The 21,520-nt window shown below is 42.4% G+C and overlaps 1 protein-coding gene across 6 annotated transcripts in view; it reads left to right on the forward strand.

Annotated features, from left to right (window-relative positions):
* The first annotated feature begins 6,424 nt into the window (after window positions 1-6,424).
* LOC103174318 (solute carrier family 45 member 4) overlaps window positions 6,425-21,520 on the forward strand; it is a 45,674-nt gene continuing 30,578 nt past the window's right edge. Inside the window, exons 1-3 of one of the 6 annotated variants that reach the window (XM_007886793.2) lie at window positions 6,425-6,625; window positions 7,945-8,065; window positions 19,282-19,859. In XM_007886793.2, coding sequence (XP_007884984.1) covers window positions 19,628-19,859 — 232 coding nt within the window. In that variant the 5' untranslated portion in view covers window positions 6,425-6,625; window positions 7,945-8,065; window positions 19,282-19,627. Of the gene's footprint in view, window positions 6,626-6,697; window positions 6,882-7,067; window positions 7,123-7,944; window positions 8,066-16,660; window positions 16,781-19,281; window positions 19,860-21,520 lie in introns of those variants that run through there. The other 5 variants (XM_007886754.2, XM_007886762.2, XM_007886766.2 and 2 more) reach the window with 5 other exon arrangements.

Genomic DNA, 21,520 nt, shown 5'->3' on the forward strand with positions numbered 1-21,520 from the left:
AGTTAATCGAGCTGTGTGGGAACATTAATTCACTAATAATGTTAATTAAGTTACAGGCACAAATTTATGGTATTTCTTAAAACATTTTCCTTGTGCTTAATGAACAGAAGGAATGGGTTAAGAAACACTGTTGAATTTATCCCACGGCCTCAGTGTTAATCCCACGGCCTCAGTGTTAATCACCGGCGATACACTGCCAGGCAATAATCTTTGTAGGGCCAACGAAATGCGTTCACTCATCAGGTGACTGAGTATTTGAGTTAAAAACAAGTCTGAATACAAAGTCTTGACTGGAAAACACTTTGACAATAATGTGACCATCACAGAAAAGTGGAAGTTCAGCAGCTACAGTCAGAAACAGAAAAAAGCGTGTTTTTGATAAACAAACACATGGTAAGGTGAGATAACGTTCACAAGAAAACAGGAAATGTGCACCATATTATTAATTGGCACTACAGTACTACAAAATTCCAGTACTACGATGCTGTGGATTTCAATAAGAGCTGCAAAACCTTATCATGCTGACTCAAGATTTCCACTTCCCTTTGGGTGAAAAACTGCCTCCTAATTTCGTTCCTAAAAGGCCTAGCTCTAATGTTAAAATTATGCCCCTTGTGCTGGATTCCCCTAACAGAGGAAATAGTTTCTCTGTATCTACCCTATCGAATCCCTTTATTATTTTGAAAACCTAAATCAGATCACCCCTCAACCCTCTAAACTCAAGGAAATAGAGACCAAGTGTATGCAACCTGTCCTCATAATTTAACTCTTTTAGCCCTGGTATCAATCTGGTAAATCTGCACTGCACCACCCCCCCACCCCCCCGAGCTAATATATCCTTCCTGAGGGACAGTGCCCCAGATTGAACGCAGAACTCCAGATGGGGCCTGACCAAGACTCTATATAGTTGAAGAATCATTTCCTCTGCTTTTTTTTCAGCCCCTTTGAGATAAAGGCCAACATCCAATTAGCCTTTTTGATAACATTTTGAACCTGTGAGCTTGTTTTTAGTGATTTGTTTACATGGTCACCCAAATCTCTACTCTTCCACAGTTCTTAGTTTCTCACCATTTAGAAAATATTTTGTTTTGCTATTTTTGGATCCATAGTGGATGACCTCACACTTCCCCACATTGAATTCCATATGCCACAGTTTTGCCTACTCACTTAATCTATTTAAATCCCTTTGTACCTTCCTGCTCCCTTCTACACAATTTACTGTGCCTCTCAACTATGTGCCATCTGCAAATTTTGATATAAAACTCTCTATTCCTTCATCCAAGTCATTTATACATATAGATCCTGGAGAACACCTCCTCATCAATCAGAGGACGTTCCTTTTATCCGTACTCTCAGTTTCCTGCCTCCAAACCAATTACCAAGCCATATCACAAGGTTACCTCTGATTCCATGCACTTTTATTTTTGCTAATAACCTCTTGTGCGGGACCTTATCAAATGCCTTTTGGAAGTCCATGTAGACGACATCCATAGACGCTCTCTTATCCACCATGTTAGTGACCTTCTCAAAAAATTCAATTGGATTCGTCAGACATGACCTAACCTTCACAAATCCATGCTAACTCTCTTTGATTAGCTCATACTTATCCAAGTGCTCAGTCACTCTGTCCCTGAGGAGAGATTCTAGTAACTTCACTACAACTGAAGTTAAGCTGACAGGTCTGCAGTTACCTGGTTTCTCCCTCCTTCCCTCTCTCTCCCTCCATAATAGAGTGACATTTGCCATTCTCCAATCCAAGGGCACAATTCCCAAATATAAAGAGCTTTGGAAAATGATGACTAAAATTTTATTTGGGGATTGTTGGCCAGGACCGATGGGAATAGTGAATTTTGAATAGTGCCATGGGATCTTTAAACTCCTCCTGAACAACAACAACAAGATTTCATTTATAGAGTGCCTTTCACGTCGGGAGGACGTCCCAAGGCGCTGGACAGTTGGGTCAGGACCCGAGCAGGGGGGAAATGGTCAGGGTGAGGGGAGGGAAGGGAGAGAGTGAGGAGGGGGTAGAGAGTCGAGAGGGAAGCTGAAGGCACGGTCGAAGAGAAAGGTCTTGAGACCGGCCTTGAAGGAGGAAAGGGAGGAAGCAAGGCGAAGACACTGGGGGATGGAGTTCCAGAGCCTAGGGGCTGAGAGGCTGAAGGCCAGGCCACCGATGGTAGGGCGGTTAGGGCGGGGGATGTGGAACAGACCGGAGCCAGAGGAACGGAGGGTACGGGCAGGTAAGTAGGGGGATAGTAGGTCGGAGAGGTAGGAGGGAGCAAGGCCGTGAATGGTCTTGTAGGTGAGGATGAGACAGGCAGATGGTGCTTCAGTTTAACACCTCATTCAAAGGACAGCACCTCAAATGTAGCAGCACTCCCCCAGCACTACTTTGGATTGTCAGTATAAAGTGTAAGTTCAAAGACATTTTATTTGTTCTTAAAATATAACATTTGTTTAGGTGTAGACTTTTGAACTGTCTATGTTGATGATAAAATCTTGTATGACACGCAAGTAAACAAAGGAAAACAGAACTGAACATTTTTGTCAAATCTTGTTACCACACAAAGTATATACGCTCTGTAACACTGTCAGATAAGGTTTTGCAAATACAAATGTACAGTGAAGTGCTTTGAAATATCTTGAACACATGATAAGGCACTATATCAAATGGAAGGATGATTATTATTATAAATTAAAACTTGGAGACATTTCAGCAGTGTACAATCTCAGGACATGATGACTCAGAAAGCTCAACACAATAGTGCAAGTTTGGTTAAACTCTAAGATTTTTCCCTAGAGGTGTTGAAGTTAAGGGGTGATCTGATTGAGGTTTAAAATAATAAAGGAAATTTGGGGGGGATTAGCCTGATGACATACACATGGGGAAAACCATCATAATGCTCAAGAGTAACCAAACCAGACTGAGAGTTCGACAAATGTTGTCATCTACACCTTGAAATGTCTCAAATACAAAATGCACAAGGGCCAGCTTCCAGAATGTTGTCTGGCAAAGCAGCCAAATTGGTACAGAGGTTCATTTACCTAGGATGCAACATCAATTCCTCAGATGACCAGACATTGCAGATTCATCAGCAGAGCAAGCTCCGTGATGCACAAGCTTGACAGGATCTGGAGACAGTGACATCTATACTGTTTGTAAATCCAAAACACAGTTTCAATTCACTTGTTCCTTTATTAAAACCTCACACTTCCATTCTCTTCCAGAATCTGCCCAGCCACTTCCCCAGAATCCTTTTATACTTGATGGCTTCTCATTGTCCAAGTGCCAATTAAGTCATTAAAGCAATATGTGACAATGTCTGTCCCTAGCTACAAAACTGTGTATTTACAGGGCCTGCATGATATCAGTGCTGCTATATGGCTTGGCGACATGGATACGGTTGAAGAGATACTCAGATGCACTTCAAGCGTTCCACATGGGATGCCAGCACTGGATTCTCGGAATATGCTACTTTAACCATATTACAAATAAGCCATATCGTCTCATACTGGCTGAGTGCAGCAACATAGCGGCGAGAAGTCACTTATTCTTTGGACATGTCCACCGGATGGAAAAACGATCCGACTTACCATGGTTCAAGATAGGACCACAAGTGGAGGCAGCCTCGAAGGTGTCCAAGACGTACCTGTATGCGATATTTCAGGGCTGATTCAGTTCTGGGATGCTGCACTTGATCAGTTGTTGTGGAGGTTGCAACGTCCCAATGCTAGTCACTCACAGCAGTAATAATAGTGGTAGTAGGAAGATCCAAGCTTTGGGGACCTCAGAATAACTGAGGTTGGAATAACTGCGGGAATTTAACCAGCTAAAACTGGATAGATTGCCATTAAAGGTAATGGTAAACTGGCAAACTGCTTGCCTAGCTCGGACCACCATACCCATAAGGACTTTGGTTTGCAGTGTTAACTACATCTAAGTGAGAAGAATGACCAATTTTATTTGTGAAGTGCTTTGAGGCATTTTGACAAAATGACAAGATGCTATATCAAACACAAGGATTATTATTGGTTATTTTTATTCCTTGTGTTAGTGGTTGGTGCGTGATGAAAGCCCTTTGTTTTTTTTGATGGATGTAGCAACAAAATAAATCCCTCAAACACTTTAGACCTTTGTAAACCTCATGCTTTTAATACACAAGCTTGCCCTCACCTACTAATCGTTAGTTTATCTGAGCCTGTTGTAAAATTCTATGGTTCTGTGGATAATACATGCAGTCCTTCATAATGCCAAATTGCACACAGCAACACACCGCATAACACGACATAGCAACATGACATAAATTATCAATATTATCTGGGGGACTGTTGGCCAGGACATTGGGAGAAACTCCCTTCTCTTTTCAAATAGTGTCATGGGATTCTTGGGCAACCTTGGGCAAGTTTCTTTACTCCACACGCCTAATAATAATCCCTCCAAAATTTTTTTAAAAATAATAAATTGATCATTTTCAATCCACGACTGTTTGTGGGACACTGCTGTGCGCAATTGGCTGCCGCGTTTCGCCCACAAATATACAGTCAATTCACTTTACAGTCTATTCTGTGAAGCGCTTTGAGACGTCGAAAAGATGTGACAAGCGCTATATCAAATACAAGGATTATTATTATTATTATTCATACTATTAGACATGTGAGGATTGCAGATTCCCTTCTCAAACCACACAGATTAAAATGTCTTGAGGTGAGCCAAAGAAAATCAAAAACAAAAGTTGTCCTTGGTTCGAACCTTTGCCATGTTTTGTCTAACTTCAGAGATACCTTACTGCAATTCCTTGGTTTCATCACTGGCCGCTTATGATATATTTATGCAACAGCATGCATTCTCTCTCTCTTAATCAATTGATGAATTACTGAGGCAGAAAGGTGAGCTCTAATAGTTTGGATCATCCAATCCTAATTTTGAACTTAGAAGTGCTTCAAATAAAAGCAATGTGACTCTCAGGTTCAGAGATATTTGCTACTGCATTTTTATGGCATGATTGAGGATTTTCTTTGCAAGGCACCCCCGAGTTCCCCAGGGTTGTAAATGTCCCACAAACTGTCATGGATTTAATGACCACATTTTTTGAAAGAAGTATTAGCCCTGGAAAGCAATCTGCCAATGGACTAACAATCAGGTTTACTGATAGGTAAAGAGGGGCGTGCGAAGTAACAACAACTTGCACTCATATAGCACCCGCAACGCAGGGTAGCGTCTCAGAGCGCTTAAGGAAAACTGCCTAAGATTTCGACCCGTTCGGGTAATGAACCCAGCCATTCTTGCTTGCGAGCCTGCAAACCACTATGCTATGGGACTCCGCGAAAAGAAAAGGGAGATGGTGGAGGCGCTGTGCGTGAGGAGAAGCAGCTGAATACATGGGGGAGGAACTGAGTGAGTGGAGTGAGGCTGAGTGCGGGGGAAGGAAAGAGGATGCGGGAAGAGGCTGAGTGGGTGCGGGAGGGGCTGAGTCTGGGGGTAGGAGGGGCTGAGTGTAGGGGATGAGGAGGGGCTGAGTATGTGGGGGGGAGAAGGTGAGGCTGAGTGTGAGGAGGAGGGGCTGAGTGTGTGGAAGGAGGAAGGGATGAGTGTGTGGAGGAGGAGGGGCTTTGTGTGGAGGAGGGGGGGCTGAGTGTGTGGGAGAGGAGGGGCTGAGTGTGTGGGAGAGGAGGGGCTTTGTGTGGAGGAGGAGGGGCTGAGTGTGTGGGAGAGGAGGGGCTGAGTGTGTGGGAGAGGAGGGTGGGGGGAGGGCTGAGTGTGGTGGAGGGGGGGGCTGAGTGGTGGGGGGAGGGCTGAGTGGCTGGGATTGGAGGAGGGCTGAGTGTGTGGGGGGGGAGGGGCTGAGTGGCTGGGATTGGAGGAGGGCTGAGTGTGTGGGGGGGAGGGGCTGAGTGGCTGGGATTGGAGGAGGGGCTGAGTGTGTGGGGGGGAGGGGCTGAGTGTGTGGGGGGGAGGGGCTGAGTGGCTGGGATTGGAGGAGGAGCTGAGTGTGTGGGGGGAGGGGCTGAGTGGCTGGGATTGGAGGAGGGCTGAGTGTGGGGGGGGAGGGGCTGAGTGGCTTGGATTGGAGGAGGGGCTGAGTGGTGGGGGGGGGGGGCTGAGTGTGGGGGGGGAGGGCTGAGTGGCTGGGATTGGAGGAGGGGCTGAGTGTGTGGGGGGGAGGGGCTGAGTGGCTGGGATTGGAGGAGCAGCTGAGTGCGCGGGGGGGGGGCGGGGCTTGAGTGAGCGCGGGTGAGTGAGGTGGAGGAGAGAGAGAGGAGCTGCGCGCGCACGCTCCGTCTGCTCACCTCCCGCTCGAGCCGCGCGCGGCCGGTTCAGGCGCCGGAAGTCGACGCAAACGGACGGCCGCGGCCGATGCGTTCGTTATTTTTCTCAATTTCAAAGCGCCTGCTCGCGGGCGCACGCAGCTGTGCGCCTGCGCGCGGGGGAGGGAGTGCGAGCGGCAGAGCGGTGCGCACCACCAAGAGGCAGGAGGCAAAGTAGCGTCCGCCCGGCTTCGCCGCTGAGCCCGGCCACACGGAGCCCTTATAGGTCCGCCTTCTCCTCCCTCCATACACCTCCCCCAAACCCCACCGCCTTCCTCTTCGCTGCCCCGGTTTGAAATTGAAGTTAGGAAATAAAAAGGTGAGACCTCCCCCCCCCCTCCTCCTTCCCAAAACCCCCCACGGAATAGCAGGTGTCGGTTGGGTCGGTGCTGTGTGTGTATGTGTGTGTGTTGGGGGAGGGAATAGAAGCGGTGACCTTGTGATACACACTGACCCTGAGAGGGGGCCGCCGTTTTATGTACGAACCTGAGGAGCCACGGCGGGGGATGGGTAGTACTCTTCCCGTACCCCTCCCCCTCTCACAGGTGGGGGGTGGAAGGTGACGGCTTCAAGCGGTGGGTGGGAGCATGGGGGTCCCACCGGTCCCGGAGCAGAGAGAGAGAGAGACGTGTATATATACTCTCCGCTTACCTATTACCCCAGTGCTTCCCTCTCTCTCTCTCCTGTCTACCTGCTTTACATCGCTCCCTGGTTTGGGGGTAAAGTGCGGCTTCCTTGGGCGCCGGTTTCCCCTGGGGTTTGCGGGGGTAACCAGGGGTAACGAGCGCCGCAGAGCTCGGCGCCTGAGGGAGGGAGGTGGTGTGGGGCGGTGGGATGTGCTACCATCCCATCATTTATTATCGAGCATTTTAAATGTGGAGCGGTTAACATGCGGTTTAAGAACCCCATTTTGCCGCACGTAGTGGTCCGCAATGTTTCTAAATGTATCCCGGATTTTATGTTTGTAGTTATTATAACTCGGATCTATAGAGGGTTACGGTTGCCTTCTGCGGGTTTGCTTTTAAAAGAAAACTCCATCCAACCTGTCCCGAATCCCGTTTTAAAACTGGAATGCAATCTGTTTCCCCTCCCCCCACGATTATTTATTTAAGGAGCTCGTCTGGGAGTGAATGAAAGTACTGAAGGGCTAATCGTTTGCCGAATATTGATCGTATTTTCCCTATTCACCTCGTTGTCTGGGTTCTCGCATATCTGGGAATATATGCAGAATAATAATTGTGCAGCTCTGTACCACTGATCCTGTATTGCTAGTTCTAGTGTGTATGCCGTATTTATAATTGCATGGATCTTGTAGTTTATGTAGGCTATGCTGCATATGTGTGTGTATTTCTTATTATAAATAGGTCCGTGCCTCTCCTGATGTGTTGTCAATGTTGTGTTGACCCTGTTTAGTTTATCAAATATATATTTTTAAAAAAAGGACTCGCGATCACTACATCCTGTCCTGAGTTCCGTGACTTTGCCACTTTGTAGAAACAAGTGGGATTGATTGCAAAATACGCTAATGGGTGTAGGAGTGAAGCTTGCGTTTCCACCCCCACCCCACCCCCAACCCCACCCCGCCTCTCTGGGTTCTGGCTATTTAATGGAGAATGCTCCATTGTTTTGGTTTCATAGTGAAAACGATATCCCGGGTAATCCTGGACACGGAAAGACGATTGTGTTTCTTGTCTTTGAACCGACTGAGGAAATGAAATTATACAGTGTCTTCATAAACAGCGCCCATTCAATTACTAGGGTAGGTTTCTAATGCTTTTGGGTTATCGATCTCAACTTTATCTGATGTTCCATGTCATTAAAGTGGAAAACTGGCTTTGGGCTTAAAGTGCTCAGCTGTCAAGGGCAGCGCATCGTTGCATAATCTCGCTTTTTAAATTGCCTGTTCGTTCACTGTCGAGCATTTATTTAGACGTCCAGACGTTATCCGTTAATCTGTTTTTCCCAGTTGTCTGCAGATGCAAAGTCAGTGGGGGTGTTGCGTTCAGTAGTTATGAGGTTTTCAGCAGTTTTTACTTCCGAAGGTAGCGGACGGTTATGTAATAGCGGTCACAGTTCAGTGTCAAAACATTTAGTTGAACAACATGAATAATGTGCAGTCTGTTTTCGGTGCGTTGTCATGCAGCAGATGAGGTCAGTTGCTTTAGCTCAGGTGGAAGTCTGCAGTATGATGTTGTTGCCCAATCCTGGTGTCCTTTACAACTATTTTAAGGATTTACAAGTCAACGCTCCTCTACATTTTTAATAGGTAAAATTGGATGTAGGTGTTCATAATTCCAACTTCAATGTTTATTCTGTTTACCTAGCAGTAAGTAGGAACCTGGTTGTTAGTCGATTGGTGATTCGCTTTTCTGAGGGAAATAATCCCTTCAAAATAGTCATAAATCAATGACTGTTTGTAGGATTCTGCTGTGCGCAATTGGCTGCCGCCTTTACCCACAAAATATACAGTCTCTACACTTGACTGTAAATTTTGTGAAGCGCTTTGAGACATTTTGAAGACGAGATAAGATGCTATATCAAATGCAAGTATTATTTATTCAAAATAGTATCTAGTCCATTACAGTATGATATTATTGTGCGGTAAAATAATAATTTATTGACTTTGTGAAATAGAAATATTGAGATTCATCCCCACAGGTTATTTTGGGGAATCCAGTAGATTTTAACGTCTACTCAAAATCTTTTAACTTTGAAATAAGTGTAATTGATGCATTGTAATTAGTTGCCTTTGGGTAAGGGGTGGAGGTTTAATTTCAGGAATTCTTGATGATGCTGTTGATATCTTATATACTGAATAAACATTTGATAAACGCCCTGAAGCAAGAATTGGCTTCTGGAAATGAGCACAATGATTCTGTTGTGACCATTGCTTGAATTAACTGGTAAGGATTTTACCACAAACTGGAAACCTCAGGGATGTTACAATTGGCTTTACACCTTGGGAAAGGAAGGGGGAAAATCAACCAGAGTTCCTTTAGACTGCATACACTGTTTGCTTATTTAAATCTTTTGCACAAAAGTGTACATATTGCATGTTTAGCAAAAGTAAGCCTTCAAGATTACTTTTAAGAGAGCGCATTATTGATCTTGTTGGTCACTTTGAAACGGCTTCAGTCTCAAACTTTAAATAATAAATCTATCAAATGAATCTAGAAACTTCATATTCTGGTATTCTGTTGGTTTTGGTTGAAATATAATTGGCCTTACTCTGCAGGTGGAGATAAAAGGAAGATGCTGAAACTTGTTTTTCCTAATCATGCAATGCACACTTTGTTCTAAAATCTCATATTGAAGATTGCTTGATTCAATTGCCTAATATTCCATGCCACTCAATTCCACAACCTCGCTCGTAGGATTAAGAATTTTAGTTGAGTCAATTTGCCCAGTTTTGCCTGTAATTTCTCCCAAAGGTTTCTTAGTTTCTATTTCCCCTGCCCCAGCCACTACCCAAGCTGCTAAGGCAATCTGGCACACTTCTAGTGCCATGTACTTCCGATCAGATGACTTAACACAGTCCAGAGACATACTCCGATTTTAAGATTAGGAATAGAAAACCTTCCCACTGGTTTGATTGGTTGGGTAATATAGAGATTTTTTTTTAAATTGTGGGTAGATATCGATATTTGTTTCTTGTAGCTGTGAAGGGTGAGCTGACTACTGATATAAATGGACTCATAGTTTAAGTGGACTATAGAAACTAGACACCATCAAGACTTGGTAAGCTTAAACAAATTGCCACTGTTTTAAGTGTTTTTATTCCATTTACACCAACAGATTTTATGGCAGTTGAATACTTTGTTTCATAGTGAGTAAATGGTTATAATAAATCAGTAGTGCCAAAGGTACATTATATTTAAATATCTCTTTTGGAACATAAGCCATCAGATAAATTTGCTTAGGTTATATGATGATAGTTAGTGAAAAGAACTTAAGTACAAAGGTTAGATGTGTACTGTATGCAAATGGCTGTGATGGGTTAACTATTTAGGTCGTAAAACAGTTTTGATGCACTTTTTGAAACTAAAAATAGTACAGATCACAAGAACTGAGTTTATTAACTATGGAGGTGATATAAATTAAACTGTTACTATTCTCTGGGTTGTCAAATTTTGAAATGTCTGGCAGCAGTTTAAAGTTCTGATTAATTTGTTTTGTCACGCATGTGGTTGTTAAACTATATGTAAAGTGCCTCCTTAAAACGTTGATCTACAAGCATCCTATGTAGGAGAACAAGAATAGAAGGAGACCATTCAGCCCACCTATCTGATCTTGGTAGATCTGATCTTGGTAGATCTTTTAATACTAATTTCCCATCCTTTGCTCCACCTTAATACATCTATGACCCAAGCAATGTGTCCCTATCTCTTTTAAACATCCCTATTGATTCTGCGTCTACAGATTTTTGAAGCAGAGTATTCCACATCTTCACAAGTATGAAGAAATAAATAATACTAAAGAAATTAATCCTGGAGGATGTCTCAAAATGTATTGTGGATTGAACCACAATACTGTGGTTGTGCATTTGTAGGTGAACATGGCAGCCAATTTTAGCATAGCAGTGTCCTGAGAATAGCAATGAAATTAATCACCATTTTTATCTGGAAGCTGTTGGCCAGTATACAGGGAGAATCTCATTCTCTTTGTGGATTACAGTGACATGCAACATAGTGCATTGGGGTAGCGTTTAGGAACTTTTAATAATGGCGTAGTTTGGGGAAAAACAGAAGGTAACTAGGTGTGTTGAATAGGAAAGTCATCAAGTGTGATCGAGGGATGTGGAGAAGCCCCAAGTTGGTTGACTGAAGGGGGCAAGAAGAGGGTTGGGATGTGAGCACATCAGAGAGATAGGGAGGTGCCAGGGTATTGATTTTTTTTATATGAGTTAAATTTTTAGGTGAGTCTGAGTATCTTGAAATTGATCCATTCTGCAGCAGGGGATAAATGGATCCAGGCAAGTAGTGGGATGATGGGGGTGTGGAGTTTGGTGCGCGTAAGGATATGAGTGGCGGGGTTTTGAATTAGTTGGACTTTGTTAATGGTGTTACTGGGAAGACCAACAAGGAGCCAAGATTATTTATTTATTCATGCAGTGGTTGAGCAGATGTTGAATTCTCTGCCTTGAATGTCTCAAATTGGAGAAATCGAGGTGGGAGATGATGAAAGCTTGGTGAGGGTTTCAACAACATTGAGTTGGAAGGTATGGTTGGAAGCAGGTGATGTAGCCGAGGCAGAGGAAATCAGTTCTGGTCAGCGACCATATCGAGTAGGAAGACAACTGAGGATCAAACTAGATGCCTCGGTTCAGTAAGTTTGAGGAAAAGCCGGGGAGATTAATGCGTTTGAAGCCTCTTTATACATATTTACCATAATTTATCAAAGCCTTTGCATCCTGGACTGAGTTGAAAGTCTCTTGTTAATATATGAAATAGAATAGGAATTTGTCTCATAGTACAGTCGTGAAGAATTATAAAATAGTGTGAGTCTAGTTTTGTTTGTTCCTATTCACTATAATATTTGATTGTGGAGCTGTCAAACAGTAAAATCTTCATATTTGAATAGTGTGGCACCTGAAAAGTCAAATGTCTTAAGAATTGCCCAGAGAATTGTTAATATTTGTATTTGATACAGTGATATCATTGAACATCTCAAATTGGTTTGTGAAATTTCTGTAAAATGTAAGCAAACACAGCTGCCAATAGGCTGAGCAGTGTTCAGTAAACAGTGAATGAGCAATTTTCCTTTTTATTAACAACAAGATTACATTTGTATAGCGCCTTTCACGTTGGCAGGACGTCCAAAGGCGCTGGACAGAGTACAGCATTTCAGATCCGAGCTGGGGTCGGGGAGGGAAGGGGAAGGGGGGCGGCCGATGCCATGGTCGAAGAGGAGGGTCTTGAGGTGGGACTTGAAGGAGGCTAAGGAGGGGGTGAGGGAGTGACTGGGGATGGAATTCCAGTGTTTGGGGGCAGAGTAATTGAAGGCTCTCCTGCCAATGGTGGGGCGGGTGGGTCGGGGGACGTGGAGCAGGCCAGAGCCGGCTGAGCGGAAGGAACGGGCAGGTTGGTAGGGGCTTAAGAAGTTGCAGAGGTAGGGTGCAGCGAGGCCATGGAGGGCTTTGTATGGGAGGACCAGGATCTTGAACTGGATCCTCTGAAGGATAGGGCGACAATGGAGTCAGGGGCGATGGGGTCACGGAGTCTGGTGCGGGAGAGGACACGAGCTGTAGAGTTCTGGATTACCTGCAGCCTGAGGCGATGGCGTGAGCCAATCAGGAGTGCCTCGTTCACATTCAACTGTAGGAAATTTTCCCTCATCCCAGGACTTGATGTCTGACAGGCAGTCTGTCAGGACAGCAGTGGTCCTGGAGTTGAGGGTGGAGGCAGAAAGATAGAGTTGGGTGTCATCTGCATACATGTGGAAGTTGGCCCCATGTCTGCGGATGATATCACCAAGGAGGAGCATGTAGATATTAAAGAGGAGAGGGCCAAGGACAGAGCCGTGGGGACCGCCAGACGTGACAGTGCGGGGGCTGGAGGAGAAACCGTTCGAGGCAACAAAGTGGAGATGGTGAGAATCGAACCAGGTAAGGGCAGATCCGTAAAGATTGAATAAAGCAGAGAGGCGGTGTATGAGGATGGAGTGGTCGACAGTGTCGAAGGCGGCCGTGAGGTCGAGGAGGACAAGGAGGCAGAGGGAGCCCTGATCACAGATGTTCAGAATGTCATTAGTGACTTTGACCAGTGTCAAATAAATAGTGTTATGGGATCTTTAACATCCATCTGAACAGATAGATGGTACTTTGTTTTGACTTCTCAATTGAAGGACACGACCTCTGACAATACATCACTAAATTGGAGCATCAACTTAAACTGAACTCAAAGCCCTGATGTAGATCTTGAACCCAGAACCTTCTGACCCAGTGGTGACAGTGCTGTCAATGGAGCCAGGGTGGCATCTATTTGCTGTTAAGTGTAGTGGTTGTATTTGTAGACAAAACAGCAGCCAATTTGCTTACAAAATGAAGGGTGCTTCAAACAGCTTTGAAGATTGACCAATTTATCTGGAAGAAAGTTGGCCAAGACAACAGGAAGAACTCCTTTTTGAATTCTTTTTGGTATCCATCTGAGTTGGCCTATGGGATCTTGTCTCATCCAAAGGACAGTAGTCCTCACAATGCAATGCTTCCACACTGGAAAAAAAAGTAGAAACTTAGATTTTTGTAGGGTGACATAGTAAGTGGAAATACAGATTGAAGTCTGAGTGTTTGGAATATTGTTTTGTGATCACTGGGTAGACTTGTTTTGATGATGCACGTTCGGGCGAGGGGTATTAGTGGTGGGAAATAGAATACAATTCTATTTTGGTAGCTTAAAACTGGCATATGGCCAGGTTGACCAAATGAACATTGTTATTGCAAACAACATATTCAGGTTTCTGATGGATCTGATCCAATATATTGACTGGATTTCTGTGTTTCATGGAGAAGTTAATTGCTAGGAAAATATGATCTTCATTAATGCAACTGAGTGCATTATTTTCCTTTTTCGAAATTTACTGTGACCCATCTTCAAGAAAGAAGCCAGTGAGAACAGTGACTTTGAAAAGCACCCATTTTCTTAAATGCGCATGAACTTTGGTTACAACCTGACATTCAAAATAACTGTGTAAAACACAAATATTTAACTTAGGAATTCCTTGTGAATCTTACAAAACCAATATTGTTGTCTACAGTACACTTCTTATCAAACTGAGCAGTTAATAAAACTTGATGACAAGCCTTTACAGACTGCAACAAAACGTTACTTGTACTGAATATCTTAACCCTCATTGGTGATTGTCCATTTTTTTATGAAAACTGTGTCCAGAGAAAATCTATTGCTGAATGTCGATGTTTAAACGTGTCAAATTATTTTAGTGAGTCTGTTGACATTTGCTAATATTGTCTGGTGGGCGTGAACTCCTTCTTGGGACTGAATAACCCTTTAAATAACTGGTACAATAACTCCAAATCTGATGCTTGTATTTGATTGGAACTTTGATACTGTTACATTGGATTGAACTTTCAATGGTGCAGTTGTCTCAACTGGAACATGGCTAAGTGGGATTTACAATTCTCAATTTAGTGTAATCCTAAATATTGTGAAACAGTTACACCAATTGCCATATTTTAATTACGCAATTTTAAGGCATACAACTAATTGCGAGCAGTAACGTGGAAATCTGTTTGTTCTGAATTGCTTCAGGTGTAGCATTGGTGCCCTGCACCTTGTTTGTATTTGCATTGGGACATCCTCCTGACATGAAAGGCGCTTTACAAATGTAATTTTGTTGTTGTATTACTAGCATAGACCTTCATATTTCAAAGTTTGAGTTCTATGCTATAGCCTTAAGTGTATTCCTAGCAAACAATTTTAAAATCAAAAAGGTTGGAATATAAGATACTAATTTACGCACTTGTTCGATTGTATAACTTGAACACTTCTCATTTTTAAAATGGTGCAATTCCATAGATATTTTTGCTCCATCCCCTCCTAGTTTTCAGGTGCAAGTCTCTTTTTATTGAGTGCAGGGAATTGCCCACAAAATAGTCACGACACTTCACAGTAAATCCTGTGAGCACTTTGAGACACCCTCCCAAGTGAAAGGTGCTATCAGATGCAAGTTATTATTGTATAGTAGGAATGCTCATGACAAGCAACATCCACTGAAGAGAGTTGCCTTATCTTTCCTAGGCATACTGCCAGTGCTAATTCAACTTGTCCCCAGGAGGATGATTGGGTATTAGATGACTGGCAAGCAGATCACTAGATGGTATTAGATCACTGCCAAGCAGATCACCTACATAGTTGGTGCCAGGAATTCCTCTTGAGTGATTTTGCAGAGCAACACAACTTCATAAAAAAGTGTATTGCTTTAAACTTCCAGTACAAACATTATTTATAGTGTATAATTGTACAAGTTGGAGGTGAGGGTCACCAAAGTCATCTGGTCACCAGGGTAGCCACAGAATTCTGGATTAAAAACAATGTAGTTGTAAATCTAAACTCCAGATAACTCTTTCGGTTATTACAGGTTTTGGGTTTGTCATAATATTCACCTTCAGCATGGTGGAGAGACCTATGCAGAGTAGCTTTTGATGTCAGCCATCTTGATATCCTCTGGAACTCCCTGCCTCAATCTATCCACTTGGCACCCTCTTTACCAATCTTCAAATTGCACATGAAGACATAAATAAATGCAATATTACGCACCAGGCTTTCTTGACATCAGTTGCTTAATCTTGCTGTTATTGGTCTTGTGCTCTTGTGCATGCATCTTTCAAAGAGGTTATTTGATTTATTGCAATGCTGGAAAATTTTCCCAGTATGTAAAATGAACTAATGGATAGGAAAGCCAGATTTAAAATGCATGCTTTTTTCTCTGTAATGTATGTTCTACTTTGTCAATTGCATTCAGTTGCTAATAACTTGCAACCTCCAAGGCACTGAACATGGTTAATGCTTACCATGGTTTTTCAGTGGGATACATGGTCCACAGATGCTGATGCCTCTCAGCTTTATGCATCCATAGCAACCTATAATTAGCTCACTCTAGAGATTGGTTCCTTTTTATCAAGATTAGAAGTGGTCCTGGTTGAGCGATGTGCATTCATCAGAATGCAATTCTGCTTCAGTTGTGCTACCTTCAGCGCCTTGGGACGTCCTCCCGATGTGAAAGGCTCTATACAAATGTAGTGTTGTTGTTGTTTAGGCCATGTAATTTAATTGAACTGTTGCATGAGTGTTGGGTGAAAACAGCTGGACACCAGTATTGACATCATTGCGTGTAGAAGACGTGAAGCAGCAAGTCTGCTGTGGCCTGTAAATGAGACCCTCCTTCATATGAATATTACTTAGATTATTTACACTTAAGTGTTTACTGGGAAAATTGGTCTTGTGCTTGAACATCTAGAAGCCATAGCTGTGTGTGTATATAATCCTTGCATTTGACATAGTACTTTTCACGCCTTTTAGCCGTCTCAAAGTGATTCACATAATATACTGTGATTGACTGCATATTTGTGGGCGAAACTGCATTAGAAACTGGATGAACTGGCCTTTTTGGTTTGACTACATAACTATTTATATAAAATTTGTCATCCAAAAATATTTGTGCCTTGCAATCAGCAAAGTCATCAATTGCAGAAAGTATTTTAAACTGAGGGGAATGGCCTTTGGAATAAATAGAATACTGTGTTAAAGGATGGTATGTTAATTGATTTTTCGTACAAATACCAATTCATTCTTGGGTGTTTGAAATCTATCTAAAACTTTATTTTCCTTCTCCCCTTCAGGTCCCCACTATGCACAATTTTCTCAGTGGAGGGCAAGTATCCTTGCTTTGAATCTCATTGTGCTGTACTGGGACTAGTCACTAGGAAGTAGGGGGAAATCAATTGAACCAAATTGCGCAAGTAAGTCATCCTTCCTATTTTAGCCTGTCATAGTTGCATTTCTGTAACCATTGAGACATCTAACCATCACCTTCTCAGGTGAGATCAGTTGTAAACTGTTCAATTTATGGGAAGCAAAGAAAATGTTGGCAGAGCTTGCTCCTGAGTCGGGGGAGGTGACCATTTTGGTCGGCCAACAAAATAAAATTTCTTGATTGAATATTTATGCCTTAAATCAAGAAAAACCTAGAAATGGATTGATTGAACATAGATTTACCTAGACTAGCGCGAATATTCGTGGAGCTACTATGTGCTTTCTCGAAATGGAAGGGATCGGTATTGGGACCACTGCTCTTTCTAATATATATTAATGATCTGGACTTGGGCATAGAGAGCACTATTTCCAAGTTTGCAGATGATACAAAGTTAGGTAGGGTAGTAAATAGTGAGGAGGACTGTAACCAACTGCAAGCAGACATACACAGAATGGTGGAATGGGCTAACATGTGGCAGATGGATTTCAATGTGGATAAGTGTGAGGTGATACACTTAGGTAGGAAAAATGTTAGGAGGCAATATAGACTTGGTAGCTCAATCTTAAAGGGGTGAACATACAGAGAGATCCGGGTGTTCAAGTAAGCGAATCATTAAAGGCAGCGGGGCAGGTAGATAAGGCAGTAAAAAAGGCATTTGGTGTACTGAGCTTTATTAGTAGGGGCATAGAGTATAAGAGTAGGGAGGTTATGGTTAATCTATACAAAACACTGGTTAGGCCTCAGCTGGAGTACTGCGTCCAGTTCTGGGCACCTTACTTCAGGAAGGCACTGGAAAGGGTGCAGAGGAGATTCACGAGAATGATACCAGGAATGGGGAACCTTAGCTATGAGGACAGGCTGGAGAAGTTAGGACTTTTCCCATTAGAGCAGAGAAGGTTATGCGGGGACCTGTTAGAGGTCTTCAAGATCATGAAAGGTTTCGACAGGCTGGATAAGGAAAAGCTGTTTCCGCTGGTAGGTGTATCTGTGACCCGTGGTCACAGTCTTAGGATATCTACCAAAAGAAGCAGAGGGGAGGTTAGAAGAAATTTTTTTCACTCAGCGAGTTGTTCGAATTTGGAATGATCTGCCTGAAAGGGCAGTGAAGTCCGATTCGATAACAGCTTTTAAGAAAGAACTGGATAGGTATCTGGGGAAGACGGGTTTGCAGGGTTATGGGGAGAAAGCTGGTGATTGGGGTTAGTGAAAGTGACTTGCTCTGTCAAAGGGCCGGCACAGACTCGATGGGCCGAATGGTCTCTATCCACTACGTTTGTTGAATACTTTGAAATGTTCTTTTGCATGAAAGGCTTTATTTACAATTGTAAGTTATTGTTTCAATTCCATATTTTTACTGCACATTTATCTTTGAACTGTATGCTACATCTTTACCCATATTCTTAACTGGAGACTGGGCCTCCTGCAATAAGTATTTATTTAGCCCTTGACCCTAATTTGGTATTGTGCTGCAAGTTATTGATTTGGTTTCACTCCATGTGTTTCCACCTGTGAAAATATATGCATCTTCATTTGTGCGGGTTACATTACTATAGGAAGAACAGTATGATTGATGTATCACAATGCAAGGAACCACACAGTGTAAGCATTACAAGACAGTAAAATACAATAATTGCAACTTGCATATTAGAAATTGAAAACAATGTAGCTTTGTGAGTGATCCAAAGGCCATGCACCAACTAATCTATAATCTTTCTGACAACAATGTTGCCTAATTTTTTTTGTCGGAACCCTGGCAGTGACTTAAATTGAGCATGATAAACAAATTAAAATTAGTCTTGAATAATGGATGGTACCTGTTCTTAACTTTAGTAGTGGTATGGAAACAAAAAAAATGTGGTTTAGGTTGGTCAGACTTGAAACCACGGTCAAAGTAATTTAATTTGAAATGGGTCTAATATTTAAAACATTAGAAACGCTAGAAGAATAAAGACAAAGGTCCATCTAGTTCGTGTTCCACCTTTGTGGTGGTCGAATGCACATATGTCCCAAACTACCTATGTACTATATCTCATTATGTTATTTCCTAAAATAAAACTAAATCTAATTTCCCAAAGCAGTGAGTGGGAGGATGACTGAAGTCACGATTGAAGAGAAGGTCTTGTGATGGACCTTAAAGCAGGCAAGGGTGGGGGCAAGGTGAAGGGACTTCCATTATCACATTCTTCTCCCATCTACTCCCTTATTCCAGTTTGCACTTTATGCATATCCTACGGTTTTGATAACCCAGGATGATGCAGTTCCAGGTCCAAGAGCGGGTCTCTTTATAATGGTATAAATCATCCAAATGATGTAGAGTTCGAAGTTTTCTTTCTAGTCTGAAGCATTGATTGTCCAGGGCCTTGGGACGTCCTCTCTACGTGAAAGGCGCTATACAAATATAATTTTGTTATTGTTGCTATAGTAGCTGGATCACCTGAATGCTTGGGCAAACAGAAAACATTCACTTCCTTTTGTTTTATATTTCAGAACAATCAGCCACTCGATGGGGAGTAACAGTGGAGCCCCTCCTTGTGTCGCCGTCCCAGCTCTCTACTACAAGCAAAATCTCAACACCTCTTCCATAAAGATAATGAAACTAGTATTAACTGAATGGCAATTAATATGGATTTTCAATAGTAATAGACAATAAACAAGCCATAATTTTCAAAACCTTTCCATCAATATCTGTTTCCTTCTGGTGCATGATCCTTTTTACAATAAATTTAAGGAAGATCTGCAAGAAAAATACTGATTTCATATCTGAAGTAGTGAACAGGAGAAACATCTTAATTTAACCTAAAGTTGAAGCATTCTGTTATATTTATATATTTTTATGGTAACGACCATGGCACCACAAAACGACTCAGAATCTATGCAAGCAAAAGAACTCTCCATTACACATTTGAAAAGGAATGAAGACAAAGTGAATGATGAAAATGTTAGTGAGGGATCCATCGACCGCATTCCCATCAAGCTGTGGGTGATGCATGGTGCTGTGATGTTTGGCAGGGAGTTCTGTTATGCAATGGAAACCGCCTTAGTGACGCCAGTATTGTTGCAAATAGGTGAGTCTATAGTCTTTCTGAACCAGTTTCTGCAATTCAAAGGCTCAGGTGATCTTTGATTTGTTTTGGATTTTTGTGTGATTGCATTATGTATTACCTCCTTTAAAAACAGGCAGAACGTTCTAGATGTAGTATTTTCTCTTCAGCATTCCACCCTAAAATCTTTGCCTGAACAATATAATAATAAATTATATATAGCTGAAAATCACCAAATTTGTTATCTGAAGGAGACCTACCATTCTTTCATTCCCTAAACCATTGGATTGTTGTCTGCACCAAGGAGATAGAAAAGAGAAAGCCTACTTTGAGATATTTTTGATGCTAAACTACCCTATGACTCCTCGATTTCTGCATTGTCTATGGGTAGGATTTGCATGGCCAAACCCATGTACAGTATTCATAAGTATTTTCAATTAGTTAGAAATGCTGCTGAATTGGTTGATTAGTGCTCCCATTTCCTCTACCTAGGTTATTTAAAAAAATCTGTCATTTGAATCTGTAAACTAGAATTACTTAAAACTTGCCTTCCTTTAAGTTTTATCATCTTATTGACTCTTCAATATACAATATAACTTTATAGTATTCTGTGGTCAGGCCAGATTAAGGGATGTGGAGACTCTAAAATATATCAGTTTAGGGGTCCTTTGTAGAAAAAGCTAATTTGTGGGGGGGAAGTGGGGGCACCACCAAAAAGTATGAAGCACAAAGGTTCAGCCCTGCCCTCCCATACTGGTGTCATCCTAACCCTAGCATTGCGGCAACCGCCTTCAGCCTCCTGGGTTTGGAGTGAGGGAGGCTGGCCGGGCAGGTGATAGAGAACTCGCTATCGTCTTGGTGGCGACAACTTTCCTGTTTCTAGGCTCCCCAGCTATCCCACCCATACTCTGAGCCAAGATGCAGAGTGCGGCTGTGCAAGGAGGAAAGTAGCCACTATTTGCACTTGCGCAATCGCGCCTATAAAGCTGATGTGCGGTTACACAGTTAATTGCTCGGGGATCTGTTGATGACACGACTGGTGCTGGCAGTGGCTTTTGGTACATCAGGAGCCATTTTCAGTGGGGCGTCTGTAATCCATTCGCAAGGGCATTTGGGAAATTTCCTGAATAGCCAGTCTGCTTCTGGCACTATCCCCTCAGAGCTCTAAGACATGGTTTAGTTTGTTTATTGATTAATTCAACTCTGTTCTGTAGATTAAGAGTGGATGTTGCACCTAAATTTTTTCAGATATTTTCAAGTTGCCATTTGAAGACATTTTCTAAATGTTCAGCCTGTTTCTGATTTGTTCTACTTATACAACAATAAAAACAACAACAACTTGCATTTATATCACACCTCTCATGCAGGGTAGATTTCCTGAGTGCTGACTCAGACAATTTACCAGTTGTTATGGCCTTGATGTTAAGTGCTAATTTGCTAAGCACAAAATTGACATTATTGATTGTTATAGTCAACATAAGGATGTACATTAGCTACAGTTAAATTAGTATCCTTGTCTTTTCAACACGCAAATTTGCTTTCAAAATTACACTGTAAAATTCTCTGGCACAGCTGGTTAATTAATTTTCTCATGGAACCTGAGCATCTTAAGATGGAAGCTCCAATCAATTTCAAGCAGTATGGCAATAGCTATTCAGTGATTACTGCTATGTGAATATCAGATG

Source organism: Callorhinchus milii, unplaced genomic scaffold, assembly GCF_018977255.1.
Source record: "Callorhinchus milii isolate IMCB2004 unplaced genomic scaffold, IMCB_Cmil_1.0 Scaffold2, whole genome shotgun sequence".
NCBI classification, from domain to species: Eukaryota; Metazoa; Chordata; class Chondrichthyes; order Chimaeriformes; family Callorhinchidae; genus Callorhinchus; species Callorhinchus milii.